General features: G+C 36.0%; 1 protein-coding gene across 1 annotated transcript in view; it reads left to right on the top strand.

Annotated features, from left to right (window-relative positions):
- Nucleotides 1-24,384, top strand: part of NEGR1 (neuronal growth regulator 1) — an 856,411-nt gene that overhangs the window by 659,697 nt on the left and 172,330 nt on the right. Inside the window, exons 5-6 of the mRNA XM_012930450.2 lie at nt 4,245-4,365; nt 17,246-17,397. Of these exons, the coding sequence (XP_012785904.2) occupies nt 4,245-4,365; nt 17,246-17,397 (273 nt within the window). The remainder of the gene's footprint in view (nt 1-4,244; nt 4,366-17,245; nt 17,398-24,384) is intronic.

Raw genomic sequence — 24,384 nt, 5'->3', positions numbered from 1 at the left:
GGAAATACAGGGTGATTTCACTAACATCATAAAGATATATTTTTGATTATTGTTTGATCACTTATGAAATTGTAGAGCCTGCAGTTGTAGAGGAATGTAATGTTTAAAACTTTTTGTCTTAGATCTTCATGTTTTTTCTCTCTTGATGTATTTCTCCCATTTAGTGATAGATAAGTTGAATAAGAATTGTATTAGGAGTGTATTACTGCATAAGATGTGTTGTCTACTGAAAAACTCTTGGTTGCAACATTGGAATGGATAATGCCTTGTCTAATACTGAAACAATCTGTAGAATTGTCTTTGGAAACACTCACTCATCCATTGTAGAGTTGAAACTTAAATAGAGTAACTTAGCTCATTGCTAACTGCAATTCTTTCCGCCGTTTTTACCCTTGCTTTACTTGTTTGGTTAACAAACTGTGTGAGCTTACAGACCTATGGCCAACTAATGTCAATAACCCCGATCCCCATAGACCAAGGCCCCAGTTCTTTTAACTCATACGTAATTCAAGGTAGGGGTCTGGTTGACACAGATGGCGCCTAGGTTATAGCCCAGACCTGAGGAGAGCAGATGAAGACTGGCAAGCCAAGATAAGCAAGGAATGTGGAATCCTTCCTCAATCATTTCTCAAAAAGTTGTAAATTGTGCCCCCCTGAAGCTATGTCAATATGCTCCTAAGAAAAAAGTTTGTACTGCTTCTGTATAAATAAAGCGGACAGCTTTCTCGCTTAGTCCACTACGATCAAGGAATCTGGTGGTCCGTCTCCTTTCTTTCTCTCTTCACGTCTCATCCACGCACCCTTCCCGAGTTCCGGACTCAGCTGGAGCTGGACTCCAGCACTCCCTGGTTTACTTTTAGCCAGGAAAAGCAGCAAAGGATAGGCCAAGTCCTGGGAGACCCAGGAAAAGTCCTGACTCCTGGCTTTGGATTGGCAGCTCTAGCCATTACTGCTATTTATGGGAAGTAGACCAACAGATGGAAGATCTTTATCTCTGTTTCTCCTCTCTATAAATCTGCCTTTCCAATAAAAGCAAATAAACCTTTAAAATTATTCTAGCATACTCAGAATATGTCCCAAGGATATAAAGTTTATAACTGAAACCATATAGATTCTATGGTTTCCTAAATTTGGAGCTAGATTGAGCCCGACATAGTAGCCTAGTGGCTAAAGTCCTCACCTTACAAGCACCCAGATCACATACGGGCACTGGTTCTAATCCCGGCAGCCCTTCTTCCCATCCAGCTCCGTGCTTGTGGCCTTGCAAAGCAGTCAAGGACAGCCCAATGCCTTGGGACCCTGCACCCACATGGGAGACCTGGAAGAAGCTCTGGGCTCCTGGCTTCAGAGCAGCTCAGCTCCAGCCATTGCAGCCACTTGGGAAGTGAATCATCGGATGAAAGTTCCTCTCTGTCTCTCCTCCTCTGTGTATATCCAACTTTCCAAAAATAAATAAATATTTAAAGAAAAATTGGGGAGAGATCATAATCTAAGAAAGGTAACGTAGAAAAGTAACCTTATTGGTATAGTAAGACATTCATACAGCCATAGAACCCCTTTTTTTAATACAAAGGATCAGTATAGTTTCAATTTGGAATCTCATCTGAAGTGGCAAGACATTGCCAGTTAACTAAAATACATTGATTTAGGTTCCAAAGGATCAGTGATTTCTTGAAGTGAATTCTCTCTCATTCTCTGTTTCGCAGTGGACTGGACAGTGTCTCTCTCATGTTTTTAGGGTTACTACACATAGTCTCCTTGATGCCTTGCTATTTTCTTCTCCTGCCTCTCTGCAGATCATGTTCCACACAACAAGCAAAGAATCTTCATCAAGTCCCAATCAAGCCATGATTCTGCCAAAAAAAAAAGTCCTACTTCCTCCTGAATGTAACTTCAAGTCTTTACCCTGGCTGCTAGCACATAGAGAATCTGGGATCCAATCTCCCAGAGCTAATCCTTTTGGATTCTTCCCACTTACTCCGCTAGAGCAATGATAACCATTTTTTGTTCTTTGCATATTAATGTTAAATCTCTAAGATTCATTTCCACCTCAACTGAGCTGTCCATTCAGGGTTTTTAACTTTCCTGTTTCCTCTCATTCTGGTGATTTTCAACAAGTAGCTCTACGACTCCTTTTATTTGCTTGAATATTACCTTATCAGAAAGGAGCTCACTGCAACATATAAAATAGCATACTTTACTGTTCCTTTGTTTGTTGCTATGATTTATTTCCATTTCGATTTATAGCACTCAAGGAAATGCTATGAGGCAAGAATATTGTTTACTTTTCATTATGTGGTCCATGATACAAATATTTGTTGAATTGATTAAAGAAGAAAGAATAAATAAGTAGATAAATGTTATTCCTCTTAAGCAGTTAGGTCTAAAAGGTGTACAGTAATAACTCTCAATAATACAAATTTCCATATTCCCAATGAAAACCAAAATATTTTTAGGTTATGGTTCTAACTTTAGGCACAAAAATGAAATCCACATGGAACTCCAACGTGAATTACCTTACAGCCATAACCCTTTGTCTCCCTAATACAAATATGCTATCAGACCCATTTTATTAAAATTAATACTTTTTTCTTGTCATTTTCCTTGTTTCCATATGACATTTATGAAAATTTTCCCTGCACAATGATAATTATAATAGCCTAAGCAGCCCTATGTAATTAATAGGAGAATGTTTCTTTAATTTGTGTGGTAAAGTACCTCGTGCAAAGTCATATGCATTCTGTGCTGCATAAAAACTTTTTAATAATGAATTAGGTTTTTATTTCAGTTCATTACACCTGGGTGTTCAGGCAGTGTTCCGGATTTCATGCTTTTGTTTGTAAAGAGCCATAGTTCTCTTGACAAACAAGCGAATAATTAAACTAATCAGGTTATCAATACCAACATGGATCTCCTGTTACATATGGTTATTTCATATTCAATAATACTTGGATATCATAAAAGATTGCCGCTTGTTAGTGCAACTGGAGTGAAGAAATGAAAGCCTGTGAGAGCAGTAGGAATAGGGTCAATGTAATCTTCCCTGTACCTCTTACAAATAAAACAGAGTCACAGCACTTGGCAAATAAGTAAAGTTTTATTTGTAAATACTTTTCATATATTTTGTTACCTTTCATATGAGGACAGAAACCCTTGGTTGACAAAAATTTAAAAAGTATTAAAAAATGCTGAGTACTTAGTGTAGCAGGGATATCACTCTTGGGATGGCCAGATCCTGTGCGCATGTACCTCAGTTTAAATCCTGGTTTCACATCCAACCCAGATTCCGACAGATAGTCTGTGCTCTAAGATCTGGAGTCTCTGCAACATAAACTACATCTTGTCAGGAATTTGACTGTTGGTGTCTTGAGAAATGCCTGGCACATTATTGATGGTTCAAAAATAATTTGATGCATGAAGAGATGGGCTGTGCTACTAAAAATCATGTTGAGCATTACTCCGTTAGGCACTATGACTTCATCTCCTAATATGCAAAGCACCACCGGATATTTCCCTTGTCTTCTGGGATTTGACAGTGAAATATAACATTATTACAATTAATAACAATGTAATAAATAAAGCACACGTAAGAGATCAAGTTCTCAGCGTCAGAACTCTGTATAAAGCTAGAGAAACAGAATAAGACTGAGTCAGGGACACCTAAAACATTGAGAAGAGCAAATCAGAGCAAAGAAAATATTGAAAACTCAGGCTTTGAATCAACACACCTGAATTAAAATCCAATTTATTGAAGTAAGTAGCTGTGTGACCTTGGACCAATCATCCAGCCTCTCTGAACTTCAGGTTTCACATTGATAGAATTGGAATAAAGTCATTTAGTTCTGCGTATTACTGTGAGAAAATCATAAGCATAAAGCATCTAGCCCAATGCCTGGCTCCCAGTGATCACTCACTATAGGAGAGCTATTATAGGAGTATAGTTTGACTGCAGTACAGATGAAGTGTTCTCCTCACCAAGACCATTTTTCCAATGGGAAGCAAAGCTAAAATGTATTGCATTTACTCTGCACTCTCTGAGAACATTCATCTAATGTCCAACTTGAAAAATGAAGCTGAAAATGACTACTCTTGTATTTGAAGCATAAAACACTGGAAATGTGATGCATTGGCCTATCAGGCATAAGATTGCTTTGAATATAGAAGGAATAAAAATATATGTGTGTTATATTTCTGCTGAAGATTATTTTTTCTTACCCACCAGGTTTTGTCTGTTTCTTTTTCAGTTGCTCCTACGATTCAGGAAATTAAATCTGGCACTGTGACCCCCGGACGCAGTGGATTGATAAGATGTGAAGGTGCAGGTGTGCCGCCTCCAGCCTTTGAATGGTACAAAGGAGAGAAGAAGTAAGGGCTGTGCGATTATTACTGTGTTTCAAGCACTTTGAGCTAATGTGTTTGTGTTTCAGATACTTACTTCAAGCAATTTCTTTAACTGGCTTGAATGATTCTCAGAAGCCTCCTAGAGGGCAGGCAAAAAGAAGGGGCTCGCATGGGAAGGAGGAGTCGTTAATAGCTTCTGAAGAAATGTCCACATTGGTTTATACGACCTCAGAAAAGCCTGAAAATCCTCCATTGCTGATGCATTACATTTTGTTCACTCTCTTCTGAACCTGTTGTGTGGCTGGCAACTGTATTTACTCGGGAAGTAAACCAGCCTGTAAATAACCCGAGCACAGCTTCCACAAGAGCACTTCAAAGGCAATAGGAGCCACTGTTGGCTGCTTGGCTTCTGAGATAAGCCTCAGCCTTTTCACCTGCCTGACACTCTCACAAGACAGTGTAACATTTTGTTTTATAGGACAGTGTGTTTTAGATATTCTCTCACTAAAGAGGCTGTAGAGGAGATAAAATATATGGTTAAAGGACCAACCAAAGGGATTTGGAGGCTACTCTGAGTGATTGTCTCCTTGAGAAGCCCCCAAAGCTTCAGCAAGACCTGTCGAAACTTGGAAGGCAGGATTTGACAAGTTTCTCTTTACTTTCAACCAGTAGACTCATTCAAACCACTTCAGCTGCTCCTATCAAGCTGTGAAAAATGGATAAGCCCTCTAATAAGTCTAATAGAAGATGTATGTCTAGGAGAGAAAGCCACCAGCACTCGGTACAGTCAGTATGAAACCAGGGACGGCAATACTTAAGAAAATTCCATGTGAACCATATGAAATGCCATTTGAAAAAAAAGGTGCATATATTTATTGGAAAAGCAGAAGGAGAAAAAGCAATTTGCATCAGTTCTTACATTTAATGGCAGAGCTGAAATTTAAATTCAGGAAGTTTTGCAAGTCTTTATGCAAAGAACCCTATAGAATAGCACCTAGTGTTGGACATGACCTTTAATAGTCACCAAAAACTCGGAAGCATAGGCATTTAGCCTAAGATACCGGTTAATATATTTACATCCCATATCAGGGTCCTTGGATTCCACTCCTAATGTCAGCTCTTGACTCAGATTTCCTGCTGCTTAAGACTTAGGGAAGAAATGATGATGGCCAAATAGCTGAATTACTGCCACCCAGGAGACCTGCCCTGAATTTTAAGCTTCCATCTTCAACCAGGTACAGTCCCAGCCATTTCAAAAAGAAGTGTACCAGTCAATGAAAGATCTCTCTTCCACTCTTGCTGCCTCACTATTTTGCTCTGTTTAATATATATATATGAAACCATGGCTGGCACCATAACATACAGGGTTAAGCCTCTGCCTGTGGTGTCAGCATTCCATATGGGCACCAATTGGGGCACAGTTGCTGCACTGTCATTCTAACTGCCTACTAGGGAATGCAGATAAAGTTGGACCAGGTGCTTGAGCCCCTGCATCCATATGAGAGACCCGGAGGAAATCCCCGGCTCCTGGCTTTGTATAGGCCCAGCTCTGGCTATTGCAGTCATTTGGAGGAATGAACCACTGAATGGAAGATCTCTCTCTCTTTCTCTTTCTCTCCCTGTGTATCTGCTTTTCAAATATAAACAAATAAAAATATTTTTAAAAAATGAATTGCAACAAAAAAGGAAATAAAAGTCAAAATAGGGTCCCGCACAGTAGCCTAGCAGCTAATGTCCTCACCTTGCACTTACCAGAATCCCATCTGAGTGCTGGTTCTAATCCTGGCAGCCCTGCTTCCCATCCAGCTCCCTGCTTGTGACCTAGGAAAGCAGTTGAGGTCAGCCCAAAGCGTTGGAACCCTGCACCCACGTGGAAGACATGGAAGAAGCTCCTGGCTCCTGGCTTTGGATCGGCGCAGCTCTGACCGTTGCAGTCACTTGGGGAGTGAACCATCAGACAGAAAATTTTCCTCTCTGTCTCTCCTCCTCTGTGTTTATCTGACTTTCTAATGAAAATAGATAAATCATAAATCTTGTTTATTAATTACGTTGTATTATGCGACACAGATTTACAGGCTCTGGGATTCCTCCATCCCCTCCCCGTTCCCCCCCCCCCCAGTGGATTCCTCCACCTAGATGCAGTATTGCAGTTCAAATTAAGTCAAGATTCTTTCGTTGCAATCATATACCAAGCATAGAGTCCAGCATCTTATTGTCCAGATAAATTCAACAGTTTCTTAAGGAGACCTTCTCTGGTCTGAAGGTAGAGCTGGCAGAATATCGTCCCAATCATTAGAAGCCCCAGCACAACATCAACAACAACTTACAACATTATAGAATTAATTGACATAGTATTGAGTAATCAATACGTTATAACAGTGCAAGTTCTTAATCACTTCCTGTAAAAACTGTGGGAATATTGGTGTTGAAAACCCAAGATAAAGTCATCTCAATTTGCTTATGGATTTCCAAGTTAAGAGACTGCATATTGCAGTATCCACTTACAGTTTTTCAACTAATTTAGTCAGTGACCTAAAAGGGTCCAATTGGATCTACACAGAAGAAAGAGAGCCAGCATATTTCAACAGTCTCTTCAGACATCTGAGGTCCATAATCTGACATTATCAGATGCATTTGAGAGTAGTGCAGAGTTTTGGCAAGCTCTGTAGAAGTACATTTTCTGAGAGATCTATCATACTTAGGAATTACATACAAAATCAGAAACAACTTAAATATCTGTACTTATGTATAAGGAAATGTTTATGAATTTTCTCCCATAAACCAAGGCTTGATCTCAATTCAGATAAATATAAACAAATAATCACAAACAAAAGACAAAGGCAGAACCTCACCCAGCCAAATCTAGATCTGCACTTCTCCAGCATCCTGTGACAGTCAGTGCTGTGTGCTGAGAAGAATCAGCTTGAACCCTTTAAGGAGGAACCTGTAGAATTAAGCACAATTAAAAAAAAAAAGAAAGAAGAAACTCACACTTACTGAGGGAACACACACACACACACACACACACACACACTACTTTCTAGGTCCTTTAAATTCTCTCATCTCATTTATTCTTCAGACCTCTGTGAGGTAAGATTTATTAGCCTCAATTTACTCATGACAAAACAGAGACACAAGAGCTTTAAAATAACCTATTCGAGAGCACTCTATTTAGGCTACCATCAGGACACATTTTGCATTTGTCAGTCTCTCAGCCTATATTCATTCGCTGTACCTGCTGCCACTAATCTATTACTAAGCAACCGATTAACTCAAAATTTAACAGCGTAAACCAATAAGCATTTATTATCTCAGACAGCTTCTGTGGATCACAAAGCCAAACGGACTTTGGCTGGCTGTTTATAGCTCAAGAGTTTTTTTATCAGGCAGTCACTGAAGATGTCCCTTGGTGCTGGGAGAAGGCCTGACTTGGGCTGGAGCCTGTGCTTCCTAGGTAGTCCACTCCCATGCTGAGCAAGTTTGTGCTGTATTGGTGGACAATCAAGTTGCCAGGTGGATATCTCCACAGGGTGGCTTACATTTCCTCCTGACATGGCAATGTAATTCTTCCAGAGCTAGTGGTCCAAGAGACAAGCTACAGGCTGCCGTGTATTTTATGATCTCATCTTAGAAGTGATGATCTGTCATTTCCACACATCTTATTGCCTATCCAGGGTACCCTATTCTGTGTCGGAAGATACATGAATATCAAAAGGTGAGGCGCATTAGAGGCCATCTTCAATGATAGCTTCCTACTGCTTCTCTCCAGCTGATGAGCTTACGGTGTCCTATGCTGGAAATACTAGCCATTTAACTTCTGTAATACTACACTGTAGAACTAAACATGAAAATATCAAAAGCTGTATGTTTATTACTAAAATTATACCCCTTGGTTTAAGGTACTTATTTTTAAATATCACAACCTCTTTCCACATACTTCAAAGTAATAATTTGTCCTCATATACATTTAAATACTGAGAAAATAAGAATTTAACATTCAATTATACACGCAACCAAAATCTTGATATTTTTTATCAATAACATGAAAGATTCATATGAAGAAATATGACTTACATGCAATGGAAGCATGATTTCAAAACATCCAAAGTAGTATTTAGCAAATAATGTCTTTGATGACATGAAATTGTATCATTCTATTCCTCGAGAAAAGTAAATTTAGTTGGAGTTAAGGCTAATAACATAAATTAAAGTATAATGGACTCATGTTTCAATGTGTTTTTTATTGCTGAATGAAGAAGATACTACTGTCTTACAGATCTGAATTATATTTTAGCTTTATTTCTGATCAAGATTTCTTCAAATCCAATTCTGAAGTATTAAAAATCATTCTGATTTCTCATGACCAATGTAACAGCAGTAGATCTATAGGAAATCTGTAGCAAATTCAAATTGAAATATTAAATATACTTAAAAATAGTATTTTATAATTTTGTGTGGTTTGAGGCACTGGAAACAAAGCCAACCTTTTTAGAATTCCTTAATTTTTAACAATCCTCCAGCATACTTTAAAATAAAGATGTAAAAGTCACAAATAACAAATCAAACTTGTGAATGAGAAACAGATATATATTGCATATAACATATATAATAAAACATTTCAAGATTATGATAGAATCAATGTGTACTTTTAAAATGGAACACGTTACATTTAAAATGATGGAGCCAATAAAATCTTTAGTTCTTCAGAAAAATAATTCAAAAAGTTTATGTGATTTAAATCAATCTTTAAAACACTAGTACCGAGAAAAATGTGATGGCAGGTGCAGTTTAAGCTAGGTGGGAGGAATTCCTAATCTCTGTACATAATACATACTGTAAAGATATCCACAAAATGTATGTAGATACCATTAAATGGGTAAGAAAGTGGTTAAAATCTGTTGGCTCAATCCTCATGAATTGACTCATACATTCTCCTGGGAATGGGTTAATGGAGTGGGCATCTTATAATTAGAATCAGCTCTGGTTATCTCTCTGTCCACTATGGGTGCACTCATCCTTCAACCAAACTATGTGCAGGTCACAGGCCATCACCAGATATGGCCCTTTGATCTCAGATTGCTTTGTCTCATGAAGGATGGGACAAACTTTTGTCTCATAATTTTTCTAAGATGTTGAATTTTGTTACATCAGATATAATAAACTAAGAAGTTGGTGTTCTAAGGAGATGAGACAGAAGTGATACCAGAGTTGAAAGAGTTCAGAGAGTGTAGCTGCAAAGTCTGTGGCATTATTTTTCCTTACACATACAGATAAATCCCAATCACGTCACCCACTTTTGTCTCATATTTTTTAAATCACAAGGATATAAAAAAAATCTACTTCTCAGATATTGTTGCAGACTGGCTTCTCAACTGTATTGAGCAATGTTTCTCAGTTTCTATTATGCACAAAAAGATTTTCAAATTATGAAAAATTAGCTATTGTGCTTGAATGGTTTAACATATATCCATTGCAGTATTATAATAGATTATCAGGCCTTAATGGCTGTGCTAGCTTATTGATCAGAGTTTGGAGAAAAAATTATAATCTAAGCTCTTGTTTTAATCATTTTAATTTCCATTTAGGTGAATGTTTTATTATATATTTGTGCAATAATATAAGGGATAATAATAAATACATATTCATACAATTAAAAATCACTCAGAGCATGCATGGTCACTTTACACAGAGAAAAGACTTTTTCAATCAGGTTAATGTAAGATTTCAATTCGGATAATGGTGAGTTTTAACTTTTAGTTTAATGGAGACAGATGAGAAATCATGAAAAGCAATGAGCATTGCTCTTTTTCTTATTCTTGATATCTAACATACTATTGGATAAGCTGCAAATTTTAATATTGTGTATTGATCATGTTGAAAAATATACGAGAATGTCTTTTCCCCTTTTTTTGTTTTTGAGATAATTTAATTATTAGCAAAAATAATTAAAATGTTTCCTCCCAATGTATCTTTAGTGATCCTCTTTCTTTGCTATTTTTTCCTGTAATTTTTTTAGGTGATACACTATATTTATACAATGAATCATGAATTCCGAATTATTTTCATAAATCATGGCTTTGCCAAATGTATATATCGTATGTTTCACTTACACAGTGTTACCTTTCTAGTCTCAGGTTGTTACCAAAGAGATAGGAAAAACGACATAAACATATAAAGTAATGTAAATAACATGTGAGTCTCTACGGTAAAGGAATACATGCATGCATGCTCCTTTAGTTGGACACCATTTCCAAATATTTCTGATGACCTGGGCGTCAATCATTATAACTGAAGTTCCAATGTTAAACATTTGCGTTTAATATAAAATGTCTCTAAAACAAAATCCAAACACTTTGGTGCTCCTCATTGATGGTCTTGTATAAACAACAGTCAACAGCATTCTTTGGAACATACAAGCCATGGATAAAATTTATAATTTAGCCAAACTAACAGAATATACTCATGGACATTTTTATGCAAACACATTTTTCCAACCACTGTATTGCATCCATCAAATGACTGACACCAGATAAAATTATAAGAATAAAAATTTTATATAAATTGTCATTCTGTTATTTTCTTCTAACATTTCAAAGATCATTTTGTACCCACTTCAGGATAAATACCATTCCATTTGAATACTGCTGTGTGATGATTTAAAGTAAGGACGTTTAAGGAACTTTTGGGGGCAATTTTCACAATACGGAACTTCTCTACTACATACTGACTCTGCAGTCTTAAAACACATATGATTTAACTTATTACATAGCATTCCACCCATTACTAATAATTCTAACCAGATTATACTTAAGGAAAAAAAACTATTTCTCATAAAGGTAAAATGACTGTCTGAAGGGAATCGTGAGATGAGACGTAAAACTAGTTTTCTGACTTGTGTATCAGCAGGTTCCTCTTCTAGATTTTATGTCATAACTACAATGATTGAGCAGTGACTATAAAGATATTCTATGTATTTTTATTTTGGAAAAAGCAGTTACATAATTTGGTTTAGGAGGATGCTACAACTTATCTTTTTTTAATATTTATTTATTTTTATTGGAAAATCAGGTCAGATTTTTTGAGAGAAGGAGAGACAGAAAGATCTTCCATTCACTGGTTCACTCCCCAAATGGCTGCAGAGGCCAGAGCTGAGCAGATCTGAAGCCATGAGACAGCGGCCTCTTCCACGTCTCCCATGTAGGTGCATGGTCTTAAGGCTTTGGATCTTCCCCCACTTCTTTGCCAGGCCATATTAGGGAGCTGAATCAGAATTGGACCTAAATGGGAGGCTAGCACTTAGAGGTGGGAAGATTAGCCAGTTGAGCCACAATGCCAGCCCCTGCTAAAGATTATCTTATTACCATTTCAGATTAAAAAGATCTTCTACATTGTCTTTAGATGTGATTGTTTTATTGGGCACTTTTCATTTCTGAGATAACTTTTAAAACTTGAGAAGAAATAATGCATTCTACTGTTTCCTACTTATAAATTTATGTGTTTATCTGCTTGATTATTTCACTATGGTGATGGCTCATTCCTTTAAATAGTCAATATCTTACCCATACACTTGTTATCACCTCAGTGATAACCTTACCATCTGAGATCCAGGAGGTAAAGACATCTGTGAAAGAAATGGGAACGTTTTAAAGACTTGGAACTAGGAAATCTACAGTCATGTGAATCACGCATAGGCCTTGAAAATGCTTGATCAGTCCAATTAAGATGAAAATGAACTGACTACAGTTGTATCTCATGACTTTGATTTGAGAATGAAAAAAAAATCAACAAAATGGGAAGAGTACTAAGACAATCCTAAGGGAAAACTGAGTGGAGTCCATGTGGATGTAACAGGAAGCATCCATTCAGTTCAAACCAGAAGATTAATGGAGATTTCAAGGAAAATGTGATTTGTGCTGAATGCTGGATGACTAGCTGCACTTTCCAACATTGTATGGGGTTGAGAACACCACAAGGAAGTAAGAACATGATCGGTGTTGTATAACTGAGTGCTGCTTTATGTTAGCAGGTGGCATGTATAAAATCAGATTGTAACAAGAGCTAAAACCAGAATGACACTCACAACACTTGGAGAGCCTTAATGTCACTAGACATTTGGACTAAACTTCGGCTACATTGAAAAACTATTCAGTCCTTATCCTCACGAAATATTTCTTAGAACAGTTGGGACAATAAAACTAAAAAGGAAATATGGCTTCAATTAGATTACTGGGTGTTGTTAAAAAAACAAGAAAAAGAAAAGGTATTTGTATATGTCAGCGATTAGTTACATGCAAGAAAGGAAAATTTGAATGTGATTTGTTTTCTATCTAGACGTTTCTGGGATTCAGTTGCTCAGGGTTAGTGTCTGTGCCAGGAAGAATTCAGACATAAGACAGAGAGTAGTGGTAGCCTGCTAGGGAAGTTTAATGAAGAGAAATGCTGAAAAGAGTAAACCTGACACTCCAGGCTGGCATTGCAGTAAAGCACTGAGAGCCCAGTCTGCATTCAGGCTGGAGTTTTATTGTTACTGTGTGTGGGTCTTTTTTCTCTTCTGCCACATCCTTTCTGGAGTATTGCAAAAATAAGGCTTATCTGGGCTTTCTGCTCAGAACTTCATGATGATCTCCCTGGTGACAGGCAGATGAGATTCCCCTAAGCTGCACCAAGGAGGAAGGCTGGGCTCCACCCCACTAGAACATTAAATGGTGGCAAGACGGTTGATAGGTACATGCTGTTTTGCTCCCCTGTTGCATCACAGAGAAACTCGTTTGTCTTTGCCTCTGCCCCATAGGTTCATGCCTGCCTTGTAGACAAGGTGAATGATCAAGGTATTAGCTGAGACTAGCACACAAAACAACTTTGGGAAGGATCATGCTGAGTTTGACTTGGGACACCTGTTACTGGCTTCCTTTGAGTGGCTGCTTTCTACCTGCCATCTAGTCCTTCAGTTTCAGTGCAAATGTCACCTCTTCCAGGAAAATTACCCTAAGCCTTTTCCATCAGCCAAGGAAGATGTCCATATGTACTCTCAGGTGCTCACCTGTCAAAAACCATTTTAATCCATACTCACAACTTCATTTATTTGTTCACCTCCCTTACTATATTATAGTCCACCAGGAAGTGAAAATTCTACCATATCCACTAACATGTAATCCACTTCTCACCGATTTTGACAAGAATAATATACTCTATTTTCAAGAATTAATATAATATTTTAACAATTACAAAGTAGAATTATTCTTCATTTAATATATTCTTGAATTGTACAGTACAAATAAATGAATCTAGTCATCTTACAGTGCAGGGCATTTTAAATTGTGATCAGAGAAAGGAAAATGCTTTACTGTGATCAATGCAGGCTTTGCAGACTTTCTCCTTTGTGTAGGTAGTCTCAGAAAAGTGTTTGTGTTGTTATATTCTGGAATGAAGTTTGACATCAAAGTCATGAACACAGTGATATTAGAAAAGCAATTTAAGCAGAGGAGAGAAACCCAGTCATAGGCCAGGTTGTCAGGGATACACAAACTCCCTGCAGTCCGCAGAGGTTTGACACCTGCACCTCCAGGCTTTGTTTATTAGTTGTAGGGTTAAAAGGAAATATCCTTTCTGTGCAAATAAAACTGTCACAAGTAAGGCAGCCATAAAGTCTCTAATTTAAAATTATTAATATCATTAAAACTGCTAAGGTAAATAATACATACTTTGAAAATAGGTTAATAAACCCTAGAATCATGAAAGTATACTAATATATTATAATAATATTAATTTATTCAAATGTATAATTGAAGACAGATGTCCCTAGGGGTTAAGACAGTGATGCATCATATTCTTCAGTCTGTTCCTAGGGATAAATGATATCATGTTGTTTTCAAGCCGTAAGTATCGAGCAGCACAATAAACCAATAGGTTGCCATAGCAGCATGTTCACATAAATTTTCATTTGTCTCTGTTTTGCAGCAGTTGTTACTCATTCCTCTTTTTACTTTATTTTTGTTGTCTACGCTGCACATCAGTTGAAAGTCTAGATGAGGTTGATAATGCACATATAATTGATACTGAGCTTGGCACATCTTGAAGTCATGATGCCATGATCATTTCAGTCATGCATGCTTCTAGATATTTTCTTTAAAAATAATTTCCTGTATGCTCAATATTTAATATTTTACTGCCATATGAAAGGAAGTGCATCTGGTCTAAGAAGCAGACCATGTCATTGAACAATGTTATTGCCTAGCATAATGCACTGCCTACTGCATTTGGTATATAGTGTATCAATATTATATGATATACTTTTTAAAAAACATTCTTGCATCAACACTTTGGCTTTGGTCTTATTTTTTCCATTCCACAAATAAAAAAAAGTAAGCACTATAAAATGTAGATGCTTAGCTCGTTGTTTCTAATATGCAAATTTCACAATGTTCCCTAACAACACACCTAGCACTATGCCGTGTTCTTGGAATGCAATAAATGACAAAATCAGAAATATTGCCATAATGGAGTTAATCTCCTTTGAGAAATACAAGCATGAGTCAAATTACAAACACAAAGCGCTTGGGTTGGATACTCAGCAAACCTGGATTGAGTCTCTGGCTCTCAGTTTCTGCATGATCCCAGCCAACACAGGGTGACCCCTGCTGCATCTGAGCAGTGAACTAGTGAATTGGAGTTCTCTATTTCTCTGACTTTCAAGTATTTTATATAATTAGATAAGTAAAGTGTCACATTTTTGCACTACACATTTTATCTTTCTTTGCTATTCATTTCTTTCTTTCCCTCCTTCTTTCTGTCTTCTCTCTTTTTCCTTCTCTCTTTCTTCTTTCCTTTCTCCCTCCTTCCCCTTCCTTCCTTCCTTTCTTCCTTCTTATTTGAGGAGCAGAGACATATTTCTGACCCTCTTACTCATTTTCCAAATGGCTGCAAGAGCAGCTGAACCAAAACTGAAGCTGAGATCCAGGGATTCAATCCAAGTTTCCCTTATGGGTGGTAGGGAGGACCAAACTGCTTGGTCTGTACCTGTTGTTTCTAAGAGTATACATTATCAGGAAGGTGGAGTCATGAAATGATACAGGACTCAAACTCAGGCACTCTATTATGGACTGCTGATGTTCTAATTAGCATCTGTATTGCCAAGACAAATGCCATGCTGTCATTCTTGGTTATATTAACATAATAGTTTCCACATCTAAGTGTTTTGAGACTGGCACTAAAGGTATATGTGTGTATGTATTTCGAGAGAGTATTTGAAGGGAGAGGGAGAAAGCTCATTTTATACTTCTGATCTCAGGCTGTGAGAAACCCAAGACACTGAACCCACTAAAAATGCTCCTGTAAGAGGCTGCACTAAAAAGCATAACTAAAAAGTATGCAGTAGCTACCTGAACTTAAGTTAACTATTTTTGCTTGGTTTTCACCCCATTAGATCCATTCTTCTCCAGCAGTACACACCACAAATCACTTGGATATCTTTTAACTGACATATATTTTATCTAAATTTGTGTGCAAGCTATCTAACATAATGCAAAGAATTCCAATTTAAACTCTCAGAGAATGTCACTTTTGAGTGTCTTCATGAATAAAATGTTTTGTACTATATGAACACATTTAAGAGGAAAAACTAACATGCCATTGCTTCTAAAAACTTGCTTAATTCATATTGTGATCAGTGCCTCTCTTTCACAATAAATTTCATCTTTTTGAAGGAAAGTATCTCTTAGGCACCTTCATTGCAGGATGACTTAGGATGGGTCAACTGAAGGGGACTTACCAGTGTCTGTATCGGAGGAGTAACACCTGTATTCCATTGATGTATATGTTGTTCTTTATACGCATAGAATACCACTATTAAGTCCTATGGAGGACACAGACATTAGTAAAAGTATATACATAGCATCTTGCCATATAAGGACTTTAAAATTATGTAATTCATTTGGTTTTAAAAGACTTCTGTGTTAATGGAAATTTCTAAAAAGAACACAAGAGAGAGAAAGAGAAAAATTGTCTATGAGAGCGTAAGAATGGGAAGATAAGTCTAGGTAGGGTCTATGTAAGGAGGGAAGGAATCGACCAGGTAAGACAGAAGAGGCACAGGTGCTAGAGTACAGATTCAGGAAAAGGATGAAGAAGGAAGAGTTAGGGCATGTAATGAGATCAGGGAAGCCCCGTCATCCTATCTAGACTGAAGGCCTCTTAAAAAACATTAAAAAAAAAAAAAGACATCAGGAATTTAAGATGGGATCTGGTAAACTGAATCTTGTGTCTTGTACCGAAATTCAATTAAGCTAGAGAACGTTCCCAGGTACATTCCTAAAATATAGCAGAGATATGACTTAACATTATATATTATCTTAATAGCATTGTGGTGTCCTTTTCCAGCTTGAGTGGAAGCCATTGGTCCAGGCTAGAGACAGAAACAATGCAGTGGTGCACCTTCTGGAGGCAGACAACCTCTCATTGTGGTAGGATTAGTTTTGTGTGCATTGTCCAGTAATATGAATTGAAATAGCCAAGACATACTCCAACCAGGTTACCAAGACATGTTTTTTCCTTTCAGTGGGAATTTTATACTTACTTTCATTTTACTTCTCCCTGGTTTAACAGATGAAATATTACTTTTTGGTGTGCTTAGATTTCAAAAATAAAAAAGTAATGCATAACTAGGACATACAAGTTCAGTTTGTAATATAGTACAAGCAATCCCATAAGAACTGTCTACAGGCATTATACAGCCTTTCCTCACCTACACCTACCAAAGTGAGGCGTATGTTACTGCATATTTATCATGTTATATGCTACCATCAGAGTGCTCAAATTGTCTACTGATTGCCATGCCAACCTCACCTAAGAGGTAAACAAAGCTGATATTCACAATACATATTGACCTAGATTTTATTTTGTTTCCCAGACTCTTCAATGGTCAACAAGGAATTATTATTCAGAATTTTAGCACAAGATCCATTCTCACTGTTACCAATGTGACACAGGAGCACTTCGGCAACTATACTTGCGTGGCCGCCAACAAGCTGGGCACTACTAATGCGAGCCTGCCTCTTAATCGTAAGTAGTGCTGTTGGCAAAATGCTCCCAGCAGCCTCTTGGATCCTACACATCAGTAGAGATACCAACTTAGAAATGGAGTATGTTCATTCTAGGACTCAGCCTGATGTGATTCATCTTACAAAGAGGAAACTTTGCCCCAAATAATATGTCTGCTTGAGAATTTCACAATCCTTTTAGAAGCTTACATGTGTAAAGAAAATGTCTAAGAACAGTAAAAAAGAAAAGGGGGACAAACACATAATAGGACCAGTTGAAAGGCACTTCTGAAGACTCTAGTTCTGTAAAGGGTTTGTTTGGACTTGACTGCTTTTAAAAATGTGTTATCTTTGAAGCACAGATTAATGTGGTTTCAATTTACTCTTGGTTGATTTTCTTTAGAGTTCCATCTTGGAATCATCACAATTTTACAGGCCATAAATAACATAAATAATAAGGAAATAGTCATGGAACATTTGTATCATCTATCTGGATAGTATTTTTTACTCAAAATAATATTTTGAAATACAATTTTAGGTTTTACAAAAATAAATACCATGGTTTTAATAGATCTTCTAAAGCTCAGAAAAGAAAAAAGAGCAAAGACTAAGATCAATTAAAAGAAAAGAAGCTTTTGCTAACATTTCCTATGCAATTTGATCTTAACTGATTTTTAGACTCGCAGTATTCTAAACATAAAATAACACAAATTTTGAAATCAAGTATTTTCAAAATGTTCAGAGAAGGGTATAGTGCCTTTTCACTTCCACATATTTATCTAAGTGATCCTTATTCTTCATATAGGTAATGTTTCTGTAATAGTCCAACAAATATATAGACAGGGGTATGTGTGTATGTATGTATACACACATATATACATATACACATACATTCATACAGATAGCTATCACAATTTAGTTAACTGATATGGAAGTTTTCTGTGGTTCGTCACACAAAAGAACATTTCTGTTTTTAGAAATGGGGAAGGGAATGTGTGATACTACAAGTACTTATCAATCTGCTAAAGATGTGAATAATGCTTTATATACTTTGAATTAACATGATTTAAGGAACTCTGAGGTTAAACAAAATGTATCTGTTCCAATGACATATTTATTTTTCAAAATAGCAATCCTCAGTATTTCCTGGAATTTAACTCTGACAGAAAAAATATTGCTTGAAATGCAATACCACAGTATAATATGCTTACTCAAGTTTCTTTAATGAAGATAATTTATGTACTGGAATTATGAATAATGCAAATCACTGAAAATATTAAAGAGCTGTGTGAACTCAAATGTAAATATTAGTGCTTCTTTGGTACATTATTAATATCTTAAGTGGTTTAAATATTCAAGAACTTGAAAGAATGTATTACTAGAAAAGGTAAAGAAAAATATATAAAAATATATTAGCTTTTCAAATTTAAATTTTTAAATTTCTCTTCTGATTTTCAAGACTGTAGTATTAATTACTGTGACAAATTAAGGGTAAATGTTGCTTTTCTTTTACTCTAGCAGACTTAACATAACCCTTTGGAAATAATGCTCTGTTAAATATGCAATTTTCAGAATTGACTTTATGATTTCTCTTTGTTATTGACTCTTTGTTGAGGTGCTGCTAGATGCTATTATAATGTGATTAAATCATTGATAAAGACAAACTGTTCAAATATCAGCTGTAATTATGAACATCTCCTTGAAAGTTTGAAAAAAAAATCTATATGTTAAGAACACTTTATCACCTCAACTGAAACCCTTATTGCAGTAAGAATTTTTCTTTTGCTCTATAATTATATTAATATGTTAAAATCTTTCCATCAAATTGCAAATTCCTTTAGAAAACAGGATCAATATATCAGTAATTATTTTATTTTCTTTATTATCAATTACAATGCCTGATTTTAATAGGCAAGTAGTAAAAATCTTTAGTAATCAATAAATTAGATATTGAGTAACTAAGAAGGAATAAATGAATAGATGAACTATTTTTAGCTGTTTTAACTCTTTAACTTCCAAACTCTAGAGATTCAAGGAAATATTATTGTAATATATTTGAGTATGTAAAAGGTAACTGCTGTTGATGTTTTTACCGGACATATTATACAGAAAAATGGGACTTGACAGTTAAATATACATTCTAGCAGATTTTGAAATATCTTTAGGATATAGCAATTATGAACCACAGAAACTGGATCTGTAAGCTATATGGACTTACTGAACTTTTCAAGATGCTCGGTACAGAAACACCCAAATGTTCATTGATAACATCTTCTGTCACACTTTTTAACAAGGTCTCTGAATGGAAACATGCTCATCCACTAAAATGATCCATAGTAAAAGTCATTACCAGTGCAGTCTAATGTTGACCTGTGACAATCTCAGTATTTTTTTTTTTTTTTGTAATTTTCTGGTGGAGATGAGTCCTTCTGAGAGGTAAGAAAACATGTAAAGCTGTCTTTATTCAGATGACAGGTTGCAAATCCAAATGGGCCTACCATTTGTGTATGCAATAATTTGTGGCGTATGGTTTGCATAAGAAACTCTTTGTGCTTTTGTGATTTATACCCTTGATGGTAACCTCAATAGCAGAGAGATTGGAAATGAGACTTGCCTGGTATAATACTACTGAATAGCAAATTCTCATATTAGTTGATAACAACATTCCAAAAGAGTATGAGTGACTAAGAACCGGCTCTTCATTTACAGTCTTTAGGACAAGTCCAGAGATTATTGTTTATCAATTTTTTAAAAATAAACTCATGTTTTCCAGATCACCAAAAAGATAAAATCAGGATATAGTTATAAATTTTGTGGCAATTAGAGTTAAACAGAAACAGAACACTTGTGTTTGTGAATGTTTGTGTGAATGCAGAATGCATGTGGATTTTTGTGTAATGGGAGTCAATCAGTTCAGGGTTTGTATTACGTTTCACCACATATCAATTTGTGTGAAATTACGTAACTTCCATAAATTCCAGCTCCTTCATTAATTCACTAACACAATGAGGATAATAAATAATTCATTTATAAAATGAGTTCCCACCTCCCAGGACAGGAATTAAAGGGGATGATGCATGCAATCACTCAAATTATCATTTAATTTAGGAAAAAGTAATAATTCAAGAAATGAAAGCCATTATTATTGTGTCATTAAATTTTTCTTTTTTTTTTTTTTTTATTTCTGAAAATTAACCAGTAATATTTATATGTAAAAATTCCTAGATTCTTTTCTTTTTTTTTTTTTTTTTTTTTATAATCCATTTTATTGTATTGTTGTTGACAATCTTTACATAGTTAACTATAGTTGAAGGAAAATCAAGAAAGAGAAGAAAAAAAAAAAAGGTTCAGGGGGATAGGGAGGTGGGCAATGCTATTATGTCCATATTGTTTCATCATGTATCTGAGGTAAAAGGGGATATTGAGGGAGAAGCCCCACCCGGTTTCCCGCCCACCCCAAGTCCCGGATGTGGGGCATGCTCTGAGATATGTGCTCAAGTGGAGTTAATAGTTCTCCAGTTATGAGTCACTGCCAGTTTCGCTCGATGAGGTGGTCCACTGATTGATATGGTCCATCATGAAGTCTCCATTTGTCCCATATTTCGCTGCCAACATGTAGCTGAGATGAATGATTGTCCTATTCTGTCTTCTGTCTTTTCTTGGTTAGAATTCTGAGTCCAGCAGTTCAAGTGGGGAGATCTCCAAAGATACTTTGAGGTATTCCCAGACCAGATTCTTGTATGTTCTAGCAAGCACAGGGCCCGGCACAGTCAATTAGATTCATTTGAAAAAACTATATATGTATAGATGATTTGTTTTATTTGATCAAGTCCTACCCAGGACTTCACTGAGAGCTAACATGGTAACAGTCCCTAGTAAGTCAAGGAAAGAATAGGCAAATGTAAGATAATACCTCCAATTTAATCTAGCTTAAATTTAGTTCATAATTTTGCTTCATTCCTTTCTCAGTGCATTAACCAGACTTGGCACTAATTCCAGGTTAAGTATGATTTTTAATAATTCAGACATTTAGGATCTTCAAGGTATAAAAACAGAACCAGTAAAACAATTTGACTTTGAGGCTCAGACAGTTCATTCAACAGCAACATTATTTGTAGGTCTTTCCCTCAGTCTCTCTCTCTCTCTGTCTCTCCATCTATCTCTCTATCTCTCTATCTCTCTATCCATCTGTATATCTATATCTATCTATCTATCTATATATCCATATATAGATAGATGATAGATGGAAAGAGACTACATATATGTATGCATATAAATGTATATGTTTTGTGCATTAAATGTACATTGATTTATATATACCTATATAATATGTATTTGTGAGTACTAGATGCACACTGATTATATATATATAAATCACACACACACACAAATATATATATATACACACACACATATATATATACCTACATAAAGTTGATAGGCATTGTATACCACAGTGTGCTACATGTTGGAAAGAAAAGGAGTCATAGAACTTATACCATGTTTTCAAGAAATCCTCAAATGAATGAGACAGTATTGGCCCTAACTATGTTATTTTCAGAGACAGAATTTTTAGTTCACTCAGCGGCAATCCCGAGCACTAGGTATCATGGTACATATGAAACAGTGGTCAGTTACTCACAGAAGGTTATAGAAGAGCTGTCCTTTGACCTAAGGACTTGATTGAACTGAGCTTGGGAAGAAGAGAGAGTAATACACTAGTATGAAAAAGTTCAAGTGAAGATGCAAATATCAGTCTTATTCATATGAAGACATAATAGTACTTACACACAGTCACATTAAAAGTTAGAGAAAGAATATTGACATAACACTGGACAGATTTTAGAGGTATAGGACAAGAAGAATTTAAAGTGAGTTTGGATTTTGTCCTAGTTTTAGAGGGCCATCAACAGATTTTAAGTGATTTTAGTGATTATTTAAGCATACTTGCTTCCTGGAAGATTTTCTTAGGAACTGTGAGGGTTGTACCTGGGTACTAGGCTTCAAATAATAAAGGGAAAAGAAACTAATTACACAAAAAGAATAAAAGCTGAGGTAATTAAAGAAATTTAAGATCAGGAATTATTAATGGCAAAACCTGAGAAAATAGGAAGTTCAGAAATTTAAGCAATTCCTAATGTGTTCTTTCAATGGCAGTAAACAAAACAAGAACATCAAAGAAGGATTAGCCCTCATTGATTTTGTGAAGAAGTACATTTTGAAAGAAGGGAAGGAGTTCAATTCTGTACATAAAAGTTAGTTCCTGGGAAGTCCAGTAGGTAGCTGGGCACTATGTCCACAATGGAAATATATCTTTGAAATTTATCAAAATGGAAGTGATAGATTGAACCGTAAAAGCTAATTAAATTTCTCACAAAGGTCATACTGAGTGAAGGAAAGACCAGGGAGAGAAATCCAAACAAGTAGTCTGGTGGAATGTGTAATGAAAGAGAAGCTTGATTACAGGTGAAGATGCCAGAGGACAGTCAGTGCCATGGAGTGCCATGGATGTCTGGATAGAGTGGCCTTTCAAGAAGGAGGGAAAGATAGTCATTTTTAGGTTACAGCAGGTCAAAGAAAGGCTAAGTCATTCATTGTCTTAAAAAATCAGGAAATTCTTGGTGATTTTTACCAGGCATTTTTTGTGGAAAATTGAGAGTAGCAACCAGATAACTGTAGATTAAGGCTACCCAATTAGATGAGGGAATTGAGATATGGGTAATAAGCCACTCTTTCTAGTCTGGGTAATGAAAGGAAGCACATACATACGGCTAATGTCAAACCATGTGCCTCGGCTGGCTGGTTTCCTTGGATTTCTCTTCTCATAGACAGACCAATGACTGTATGTAGAGCAACAACTCCTGAGCTGCAAATCCGCATCACACTAGCTTTGATGCACTGTGATAGAGATCCCTAAAAAGTTCATGATAAATATGCATTATAAAAATATTATGCTTGGATTTCACAATCTTTTTTTTCCAAAAATTTCCCATGATTTAATTCCATTTTCTGTGACCTTTTTTGGTAGCCCCTTACTTGTAATCTTCCTGCTTTTCTGCAAGCCTCTTTCATTCACAATGTGTTTGGCTCATGTTTCTCAAGTTGCAAAGAATTAGCAAGGCCTCTGATGTTATACAGCAGGATATCTTTGTCCTTACTGGCCTGCCAGCTTTAGGATATAACTCTAAGAGGAATTATAATTTTAAGTAGATATTTTAGTGCTTTCAGCAAAATAAATGCTTTAGATAAATACATGGGGGAAAGATCCTAGGAAGGCTATACACCACAAAGATCTCTCTTACTCCACATAATCATTCCAGAAACTTCTAAAAAATAATCTACATTTTAAAAAAGTAAAAAGTTTGATGTGGAGAGAAAAAATAAAGCACAATGAATTGCACCAGTCACTGTGCTTCAGCCCTCCAGGAATATGTGTTCTAATAAAACCGGTAGTGGATGAAGTGTGTCAACTAATAATAGCAAAATTCCTTATTAAGTAAAATGCTGGGATTAAGAATCAGTTGCTATTTTTCACCCGTGTGTTTTGCTTCTTGAACATAAGCAGCTGAATAGATGAATTTTTGATGTCTATTCCTTAAAGAATCAGAATTAAATGGTGCCATCCTGCCATCTATGGGTCCATTTCATCAAATGTATATGAGTCTTTAAGCTGGAATTCAGTTACAAGTAAAACAATAGTCATTTCTGCATAATTGTTGCACATTTTTTTGATTCTAGCTTTGTCAAAACAACAAATATTCATTAAAGGAAATGTATTAAGAGACACATCATCTAAAGATTGCTAAGAAAGGAGACTTAATTAAAAAAGAAAATATTCACATGCTAAAACTCCTACAACTCACATAGCTTTAGTTTATTATATTCTCCCCTTGAGACTTTATATATGAAAATATTCGGAACAAATCTAGCCTTAATATTAATATATAGTCTTATGTGCCAAAAAGAGATAGTAATAATTTTGCTTAAATGTATATTTATCCAACTTCCC

The sequence above is a fragment of the Ochotona princeps genome, chromosome 2 (assembly GCF_030435755.1).
Source record: "Ochotona princeps isolate mOchPri1 chromosome 2, mOchPri1.hap1, whole genome shotgun sequence".
Classification (NCBI taxonomy): Eukaryota; Metazoa; Chordata; class Mammalia; order Lagomorpha; family Ochotonidae; genus Ochotona; species Ochotona princeps.
This window is presented reverse-complemented; position numbering and strand designations above follow the sequence as displayed.